This window comes from Thamnophis sirtalis, unplaced genomic scaffold (genome assembly GCF_051295495.1).
Source record: "Thamnophis sirtalis isolate CommonGarterSnake01/CBP01778 unplaced genomic scaffold, rThaSir2_p1.2 scaffold_5, whole genome shotgun sequence".
Taxonomy (NCBI): Eukaryota; Metazoa; Chordata; class Lepidosauria; order Squamata; family Natricidae; genus Thamnophis; species Thamnophis sirtalis.
In genome coordinates this window covers 50,709,101-50,719,623 of record NW_028261385.1, presented here as the reverse complement: position 1 = coordinate 50,719,623, position 10,523 = coordinate 50,709,101, and the positions used below count along the sequence as shown (strand labels likewise).

Below are 10,523 nucleotides of genomic sequence, written 5' to 3'. Positions count from 1 at the left end.
TTGTTATCAATGTTTTCTTTTTAAAATATTTTAGACATTCTTAGATATTTTGGCACTTAAAAAGAAAAAAAAAGTTCAACTATGTTAATTTAAATAAAAATTATTCCATTGGACATCTATAGAAAATATATTGATATAAACAGTAGTTTATAAGTACTTTCTCTGCAATTCCCCATGAAATACAGATGTTGTAATTCTCCCAGGCGTGGCAGTTTATTGACCTCCATCAAAAAAATGATATAACTGGAAACAGTTTAGCAATTAAAACAGTTTAAACAGTTTAATTCAAACATGTTTATTGTAATAAAGAAATTGTTCCAGAAGCCCAAGATCACAGTGATAATGTATTTTCATTGTACAATTATCAAATGAAAATGTGTCCAAGGCAAAAACAAACAGCTTTGCACTCATTTGTACATATAGTTCAATACATTAAAACATTCTTTTCTCATATGTTTTAGATACTAGAAAAGGATTTTCTGTTCCCAAATGGTTCAACCATAATTTTATGTAAAATGAAACTCATTCTAATTCAAAAACTATCACAAAATAGCTTTGCATGTTTTCATTGGTCTGTCCAACTGTCATTTGAAGTCATTATTCTTCTGTAACCATATTCAACTGAACATATAGTATTAGTCCATGTCATATTCATTTCTTCTTTTTTCCTTTATTTTTTTTGCCACCTTCTCCTTGCTGTAGACTTGGGTCACTGCCTCCCATTTTCTGTGTTCTTGTTTTCAGTTTGGGAATTGTTTCTGCTGCATATAACATCACTGCCTTACCTAAATAAACAGAGAGAAAAGAACAAGAAAATAATTTATTAAGAAGAGGGTAACCAAGAATTATCCATCATTTGCACTTCATAATGAGCAGTTTAGCTTCCATCTATAAATGAATAAAAGGAACAAATCAAACTTGTGCATATTTATAAAACTCACGTGTTGGAAACTGAGGCTGACATAGATTACCATCATCCTGCTTCAGCTGAATGCGAACTCTACCCCTATATTGTGCATCACGGTTCCATTCCCTGGAATACATTTTGTTTTTCTAGTACATGGAGAAAAAGTTCAGAACATTACAAGCAAGCATAAATAAAATTGACACTTATAATTATAAATCTACTTTGGGAGCAAGAATCATCCAACAGTCCTAATAGTTACACAGGAATAACTAATATAGGGCTGAACTGTTTAATAGTCAAAGGTATTACCTTAGTAATTCAAAGGAAAGCTGTGTAAGAAAGATTACTTGACCCCATGAAACAATTGTAAAGTTACAGCTGCGTGAAAAAGTCCTGCATGCTTTACGGTTTATGACATTTTTTTGGATAGGCCATTGATTTTATGATATTTTATGCTAACTGCTATGCAAATATCATTATATTTAAATAAATACTGGTGGTTTTTAAGTGAAAAGCATAAGCTTTTTGCAATTTGGTGCTGTTTGGATGGGGATTATGAATTTTCTTGCATGCTTACAATGATTATGAAAACAGATTAACTGATGCATACCCAGTGGCATACATGTTGCAATTACTAAGGCCAATGCTAGTGTTTTGTTAACATTTTTATTGTTCGTGGCCCTGAAAAGGACCATTTAGGTTACCAAACATGGTTACTAATATGAAATTGGCCAGCCCTTATTGCTTATCACCAGGCGGCATCGCTTCGGCATAGACTGTATAAGTCTTTGCACGTGATCTTTGGTGACAATGTGGTGCCAGGCTGCAATAATGAATGCAAAGAGCTCCTGCTTGGTCTTCAGATGCTTCTTGCTTATTTTATAACCAGTCTTGGCCCACAAGTTCTCAATTGGGTTCAAATCCGGGCTCTGAGCTGGCTAATCCAGGAGTAGAACACCATGCTTCTTCATCCACTGCTGGACGGACTTGGCTCAATGACAAGGAGCAGTCATCCTGGAAGTAAAAGTCCTTCTCTACAAGTTGCTGAGCTGAAGGAAGCATGGTCTTTTCCAGAACTTCAACATACTGCTTGGAATTCATGATTCCCTGTACGATTTGTATCCGACCAATACCAGAAGCAGCGACACAGCCCCAGATCATCACATGAAATGGATGCTTCAGAGATAGATTTCAGCTGGAAACCTTCCGACATACTTATTGCACTGATTCCCAGTCAAGTAGAAATTGCTCTCGTCACTGAAGATGACCTTGGGCCACTGTTCTTTGGTCCACTTGGCATACTTCTTGGCCCACACACATCGCCGAGAGCGGTGAGCATCTGTGAGCAATGGTTTACTTTGAGCCCTGCAGCCTTTGAGTCCTCTGGCAAGCAATCTGCGACGCACTGTCCTTGTGCACACTTTTACATCACGTTTACCCCAAATTCTTGTAATCTGAGGTGAGATGAGCTTCCTGTCAGCCATCAAAATGTGTTGCAGAGGCCGATCTTTCCATTTTGTCCACTGTCTTGGTCTTCCAGAGCAGAACCTGTCATCAACTGAACCAGTTATTTGGTATTTTTCAACCACTCTGCTCACTGTGGTGCAATGGCATTTCGCTCTCTTGGCTATTTCTGTACAGGAGTAACCCTCTTCATGAAGCACAATGATGCGATGTTGCTGCTCAGTACTGGTGAAAGCAAAGGCCTTCATCCTTGCCCACAACCAGAGCTAAATTAAATTTCTCAATGCTTTTCATGCCTATTTATAGTCAGAGAGTATGACAACATTGATTGGCTCATAGATTTAGTATCTGTGCATTTTGATTGGTCAACCAAAGCTCGCTGCTGATTGGCTACTTTCGATTCTAACATTCTCAAAAATTCAAGTTGTGTTTGTTTTTGCACACAAACTCACTCAAAACCTTAAAAAGACTTTGGTTATATTAATAAAAATTATGCATCTCAATACGACTACAGAAATTTTCATCAAAGTACTAATACTATATTATACTAATATTGGCTTAAAATGCATTTCTTTTTAGAGGGGCTGTCCCCACTAGTGTTGACTGACAATTTCCCTTCCCCCTGGAAACAAGCAATTGATCACAAGCTAAGCTCTTATGAGCTTTCACCATTATTCTTAATGTTCCTAGGCTTTGAGCAAGCAAAGCAAGTAGTAATCAATAGAATGAGGGACATGGAGTTCCAAGAAGAATTAAATAGGTTGCCTCTCCACAGTAGGGACAGAATCAAACAGGGTGTGTGGGAATCGGCAAGATATCTAAATGATCTGATCTCTCCAAAACAAAGAATAGCTTTCTTCAGAGCCAGATTTAACATTCTTCCTTCAGCACTCCTCCAGGGCAGGTATAAGAGAACACCTATAGCCGAACGCGTTTGTATATGTGGTAAAGGAGAAGTGGAAGATAATTCACATGTACTATTACACTGCGAGCTATACAGAGCTTGTAGGTCTGCATATATTCTCCCCTTATTAGAGAGATTGCCAGGGAGGGCAGACAATTTTTATCTAGGCTTTCTCCTCCAGGATACTAACCCGGTTACCACGTATGCAGTGGCAAAGTTCTGTGCTGCTGCAATGTCCATAAGAAAAAAATTGGCTACAGTATAGCACCATCTTGTACCAATTATCTGGACATACCTTTAACAATCTTTGGACCATAATGTTATTATCCACTTTTAATGTAAATACTTTTAATTATATTTTAATGTTAGTATTTTTAATATAGTGTAAAGACAAATGTATATTGCTGGTCTTTGACCGTAATAAAGATCTTTCTTACTTACTTACTTACTTACTTACTTACTTACTTACTTACATGGTTTCTATGAGTGAAAAGTTGATTAAACATGTAAATACAGGGTAAAACTGTAAGTGTGCAGGACTTTTTCACACAGCTGTATACTATTAGTTTTTTTTAAATGTATGCCAAGGATTACACTTTAAAGAGGGATTTCCTAGCTTAATTATTATAGTATGCCAGCATAAACATTTTAGATTTATATCTCTCTCATGTTGTTAATGCTCTATTGGAAGAATGTGTTCTGTAATCCTCAACCTCTTTCCATTTATTATGGTGTCCTCTGCTTCTCTACTCTAAGGAAGGGAGGTTGTCACAATATTGCTTCCGTGAGTTTGACTCTTCTTACTCCTTCCCCCTTTATCACCAAATATGGAATTATAGTTTTACATAAGTGTACAGTAGGAAATAACAAAAAAATTACCTCCAAAAGCACATTAAGACCAACTGCTGCACAAACATCTTGAATTTCTGTAGATGTAGGATTTTCAATAGCCTGCCCAAAAAAAAAACCCGAGATTTTTTAGCATCTATGATTTCTTGTCACCAATTAAGCTGTTATATATGAATCAATTATCAGCTAATAGTATAATAATTTGGAGCCTTCCCCATTTTATTGCAATAGCATTAAAATGATTGTGTGCATCTTACATATTTATAGGAAAAAGAAAAAAAAAACCTAAAATATATTGAGGAACAATTGATTGAAACAACAAAAATTAATAAGAATTAATGGAAATATTTGGAGACATATGATATAGCTCATATAATGTATAGATATAAATTAATGTGAGTGTGCACAGCTTTAAATTTTGCAAGCCATATGCCAACTTTAAAAATTGGCACTGACTGCCCTTGCCAATTTGTTACCTGATACCAAAACAAAACAAAAAAAGAAAAATGTTTATGTAACAAAAATGTTACAGTTAAACCATGAAGTAATTATAGCTTGGAACTGAACTTTTTAATGTTCCTATAAAAATAAATTATGTAAGTCCTTTAATAATTACATTAAAACAACCAAGTCTTTTTATACATGCAAGACATAAATATGTGGTGGCCAAACTAACATTGTGGGTTAATGAATATATACAATAAGAAAGCTTCATTTAAAGGAAATACAAATACTACATCTTAATTTCTGATTAAGACTCCATCCATGAAATAGCCCAATATGTAAATCACACAAATATTTTATTTTACAAAGTTTTCAAATTATATTTTTGATGCACAGATTTTCCTTCCTCCCATCATCCACAATTACTTTGTCAAGAGGTATTCTTCTTCCTTCTGCTATTGTCTTCTTGTTATTTATGTAGGCTGGATATATACAGATAAACCTAAGGCAAGAAATAAGAATTGAAAGCTTGATAGGATACATAAAATAATATTTATTTATTCACATTCAAATATTCTTCCAAATATGGCATATGCAGAAATCCGCTATGGCTAAGAACTGTATGAGTGAAAGGGCTTATTTTTATATTTTTAAAGTTTACTAGGCAACCTACAATGGGTCATTTCAAAGACACTGCCTAACCTAAACAGAAAACTAGGGGCAAAAAAGCAATGGGAGTAGAGGCAACTTCTGATTTCTAGCCGGCCTGATAGTAGAACAAGTCGGCCTGGGTATCAAATGACTAAGATGGGATCAGCCTTAAGAATAGGTCAAGAAAATCCTGCTAGTGTTGTTACCTAGTCTGGTAAGGAAACATTCAGAAACTAAATTGAAAGAAACTTGGAGAGCAAATATAAAACCTGAACTACAAGTATTTTCTATTATTTCAAAATAAAAACATTTATTGATTTATATCCTATCTTTATTTTTTTTTAATAAACAACTCAAGGCAAGAAGTATATCTAATACTCTGTCCTACCCTACTTCTTTTAAGGTAAGAAATTAAGCTGAATTCTATGCATGAGCAATACCGCACTGAATGTTTGAGAAAAGAACAACTAAAACATTGATAGGAAGATTATGAAATTGAATGGCTAATTTGCTATCTTGTCTCCAACATTTTAACTAGATTTAATACAGTTGCTTATCACAACTGCAGATGTAACCCAGTTTTTTGTAGGGATAATTTCTCTTCCCTCATACACCAGCCTTCAACTGGTGGGCTAGAACCACAGTTAGACACCGCATGGGTTACAAGAGCAGCATTACCACCAACCAAGGATATGACTAAAGAGAAGAGGCTCCCAAAATATGTGGCCATCTGCAGGGAGGGCATGAATGGGCACCTCCAGGAAAAGCACCTACAAAGGGGACATGGATATCCCACCATCATGGCAGTGTCATACAAATTATGTAAACCCATAACTAACGCAATTTATATAATCAGACATTTATATGACACACAATGAGACAAGTGACCTCAGGCGTCTTATGAATTGTGCGCTGCATTGTGCGCTGTCAAAAAAAAATGGATCCCAGAAACTTAGATAATGGATTGTCTGTTAACTCACATAATTCATTATTCAAGCAAAGTAGGATGTTTGCTTTATAAACACTTAATCAGTTAGAAGGCTTAAGATTTTGGACCAGGAGCTGAGCAACAAGGGTGTAGTCCACCCCTCGGGCAAGAAATTCAGCGGGTGACTATGGGCCAGTTGGGTTGTTGTTGGGAGGAAAAAAGCAGAAAAGAGTTCTTTGTGCTCTTTATACTCTTGAAGAAAAAGGGGAATGAATGAATGCCTGGAAAAACTCTATTGTAGCCATTATTTCTCCACCCTTCCTGCTACAGTTATGAAAAACAGTGAGGGGAAATACAGGTAGTCCTCAACTTACAACTGTCCATTTAGTAACCATTCAAAGTTACAATGGTACTGAAAAAAAGTGACTCATGACAGCTTTTCACACTTATGACCATTGCAACATCTTCACGGTCACGTGATCAAAAGTCAGATGCTTGGCAACCGATTCGTATTTATGACAGCTGCAGTGTCCTCTCTCTCTCTCTCTCTCTGTGTGTGTTTGTGTGTGTGTGTGTGTGTGTGTGTGTGTGTTTGTTTGTTTGTTTGTCAGGGGATCAGCTTTTGCGATCTTTTGATAAGCAAAGTCAAGGAGAAGCCAAACTCACATTGTAAAATGGGGCAAACTCACTTAACAAGCGTCTCACTTAGCAACATATATTTTGGGCTCAAGTGTGGTCATAACTCGAGGACTATCTGTCAGAGCAGGGACCACGAAACGAAGCCCCTCCGCGCGCAAAGCCAACGGGCTCCTTTATGGAAGCCACCGGATCGCCCCCGTCGAGTTGCGCAGAGCCGACCCCAAGGGAAACGGGGCAGCCACCACGGTCGCCGCCGCCCTGCAGCAGAGGTCCCTCTCCCCCTCCCCCGCCCTCTCTCTCTGAGGTTCGGCCACTCTCTCGGCCGCCGCGCCCGACCTCTCCCCAAAGCCGCCCGAGCCGAGGGGAAACCTGCGCACTCCCGGTTTAAATTAAAGCCCAGTCCGTACAACGCGCGAATCGAGAGCAATTTGCCGACTCGCGGCTCCCGCGCACCCTGGTAGAGAGCCCCGGCGCGGTTTCCCTTCCCACGTTACCGAGATTTATCGGAGGGTAAAGAGGGGGCAGCCCAAGCCATGGCCTCCGCATCGGCAGGCGGCAGCGGCTTTTTGTGACTCAGCCATTCACCGATCACGGCGAATCGAGGACCGGAAGCGGAGAAAGCCAAACCAGCTGCCCCGCCTTTGCGTAGCGATATCGTTCGATCTCACTGGCTAGTGGAAGTGTCGCTCATGGATAAACCGGACTCTAAAACAGCCAGGGACTCTCTTCGCTATCGCGAGAGTTCCTGTCAGGTTGGGTGACGCATGTACGATAGAGATGGGAAATCGAACTGCGGGCGGAAGTCCCTGATTTTACCTCCTGGCCGGGCGGGTGACGTAGAAAACCACAAAGATGTTTCAAGATTATATAGAGTGGGAGGCATGAAAAGCTTCGGGGTAGTGATGCAGTTTCCATGCTGGCGTTGTTGCACGTAACGGATTCTTCCTTCCTTCCTTCCTTCCTTCCTTCCTTCCTTCCTTCCTTCCTTCCTTCCTTCCTTCCTTCCTTCCTTCCTTTCTTTCTTTCTTTCTTTCTTTCCTCCCTCCCTCCCTCCCTCCCTCCCTCCCTTCCTTCCTTCTCAGGATTCTATCTCTTCTACAGACCCAAAGGATGATGAAAGAACTTGATAAATGTCTGAATCTAGACATGAAAAGCAATGACAGCCATGGGAGAAAATTCAGAATCCATGCTTGTATAAGAGTAAAAAAACATAAATTAGTAATTTAAACAGAGAAGAAAACTTACTGAAATCACACTGGCTGTAGAGTTCTCCTCTGTGCTGAGCATGTAACATTGATGACTTTGACCCCCCTGACATGAAAGGTTGCTCATCTTTCCCAGTTTGGTGCTCTCCAGTTACATATCAGAGACTGTGGGAACTGGAGTTGAGATTGGAGAAATGTTTCCTAGTGTTGAAAGTTAAAACCCACCCCTTTCCTAGAGAAATGAAATATTTTAGGAAATATTAAAAAGGCAGAATATTTCTTCTAAAAAGAAAAGTAGAAACTCAAGAGAGGCAGAAACTCAGCGACCCCCACCTTTGTCAATTGGCCATTAAAGCCCTGACCAAGTCTATTCTACATAACAAAGGTAGGATTATCCCTCTAAGGATCTCACCACATGGCACTTGGGAAGAAGCAATGCTGAACCAAACTTGGACTCAAAACACAGCCTACAGAGTTGCTCCTGCATGGCACCATGGCTGACAGACAATCAGAATACATGCTCAAGTTCAAAGCTCAAAGAAGGCATAAAACCATGGACTTTCAATATCGCTGCCTTTTTTTTCTTTGTCACCCGAACATCTTGAGGCATGTGATCACCTTTTTCCCCCAGGACCTCAAACCAAGTGGTCCTGTCCACCATTAAAATCATCTTTCCAAGTGGCCTCTATGTTTCCAGTGTCTTTCTCCCACTTGGAAATGAATCCAGAAGGACATTTCTTCCAACACTAGCTATGAAGGTTTCAGCAGCAGTAGGAAGTGAGGAAGATTGTATAGGATTGCTTAATTCAAAACGACACAATCTTTGGAAGCTCAATTGTTCATTCCTGAGTTGGTCCTGCTTTTCTATTCCAAAACCTTATTACATAAAATGGATAAAATTGAAAAGATTTTCAGGTGGCTTGAGGAGTTGGTGGATGTTCCCATACCTCCTGCTTTATTACACAAGGTAAGCATGAGGTGAGGTACAAATTCGCCATTCCCCTCTCTACACATTTCTGTCATAATTGGTGGATAGTTTTCGGACAGCTGGTAACATACTGAAACTGGGAGGATAGCAAAGCCAGAAGAGGGTTTAAACATTGCCACTGTTAGCTGTTTAACACTGGCAACATTGGCAAATAGGTCCCTTCAGCAAGAAAAAATAGTTACTGGATTATTTACACATCTATCCAAGTTCTACTGTCTGTATTCTGGGTTTATTTTTCCTCTCATATTATATGTTGGTGTGTTGATCTACTTCAGATGGTGGAGATATACACTATAGAAAGATCTTTTTATACAAATATGTAAATGATATATGCAAAATTACTGCAAAATTCAAAGTTCCCCTCAAATGCCTTATTAATCAATTTGGCTTCTGGTAGGTGCTTGGGAATTTCACTGACAATCTGGGCAAGATTTGCTTGAGAGCAGGGTCCCCCCACTGGTAGGAGAAAGTATCTCAGATCCTTGACAAAATCCAGTCTGAGCAAGTTCTGTCTGCCAGCCAGTCCCAGTTAGCTCCTTAGTTCTTGAGGACCTCCAGGGGATAGAGGCAAACTTGAACACTTTAGACGACAATTAAGATAACAGAGGTACATGCATAAGTTTAGGCCTATTCAGTGGTAATGAGTAGCAAAATGTGCTTCTGTCTTACTGCATCAGGTAGTTGTCCAATGAACCTGTTCCAGGTTGCCAACTGCCTTTTGAGTATGATTTCTGTTCTGACCCCCCATGTTCCACACCAAAGCACACTCGTTCCACACCAAAGCACACTCCGAGCCAGAGATAAATTACAGCATTTAATTAACAGACAAACATGTCCTTGACAGCAACCCAACACAGACAAGCTTGGGCAGCAATAAACACAGATAAGGCTTGGCAGCAATCCAGCCTGCCAAGCTCCTACAAAGTTCTCCAACATTCAATTCTGTGTTGACTTCTGCATAGAGGGGCATGTGCACAAGTAGCTTTTTATAGTCTGGAGAGGAGCCTAATGACCACCAGCTGAGCACAATTACCTCCTGTAATTGTGTAATTGTTCCTGACGCCTAGTAGCACTTCAATGGCGTGCATCCAGGAACAACTCACTACTGGCCTCTGGCTCACTCTCCCTTGTCTCCTCCCCGCTGGTCCAAGGCTCAGGTGCCTCCTGGTGGCCAACCAGCCTCTCTGCGCCCTGCTTGGAGTCGGAACCCTGTCCAGGGTTCTCCACATCCTCCAGAGCTGACTCATAGAGCCCCTCGCTGTCGGAGTCTGCTGGCAGCTCCAACGGCTCCTGCTGGGCCACAACAGATTTCTTTGTTCAACACTTTGCTGGCAAAGTCGGTTAAACCTAGTCTAATCTGGACTGTAATCAGGGTGAGGCTTTGCAGTGTGATTTAGAGCACCATCTTGCGAAGGACCGGGAGGCCCTTCGGATAGTCACTCACGCCCTCGTCACCTCCAGACTGGATTACTGTAACACGCTCTACATGGGGCTGCCCTTGAAGAGTGTTCAAAGACTTCAGTTAGTCCAGAATGCAGCCACGC

At 40.1% G+C, this 10,523-nt stretch overlaps 1 protein-coding gene across 1 annotated transcript; it reads right to left on the bottom strand.

Annotated features, from left to right (window-relative positions):
* Positions 1–279: 279 nt before the first annotated feature.
* SRP19 (signal recognition particle 19) lies at positions 280–7,434 on the bottom strand. The gene is made up of 5 exons (XM_014055974.2): positions 7,281–7,434; positions 4,995–5,070; positions 4,155–4,226; positions 942–1,053; positions 280–785 (listed from the first exon to the last, which is right to left on the bottom strand). The coding sequence occupies exons 1-5, from the start codon at positions 7,319–7,321 to the stop codon at positions 652–654; spliced, it is 435 nt and encodes a 144-aa protein (XP_013911449.2). The 5' UTR covers positions 7,322–7,434; the 3' UTR covers positions 280–651.
* Positions 7,435–10,523: the final 3,089 nt, after the last annotated feature.

Coding starts and splice junctions, on each gene's coding strand:
- SRP19 (XM_014055974.2), bottom strand. CDS start 7,321: ATGGCTTGGGCTGCCCCCTCTTTACCCTCCGATAAATCTCG. Junction 5,071..7,280: donor TTACCCTCCGATAAATCTCG/GTAACGTGGGAA, acceptor TTCTTGCCTTAG/GTTTATCTGTATATATCCAG. Junction 786..941: donor TCAGCCTCAGTTTCCAACAC/GTGAGTTTTATA, acceptor CTGTTTATTTAG/GTAAGGCAGTGATGTTATAT.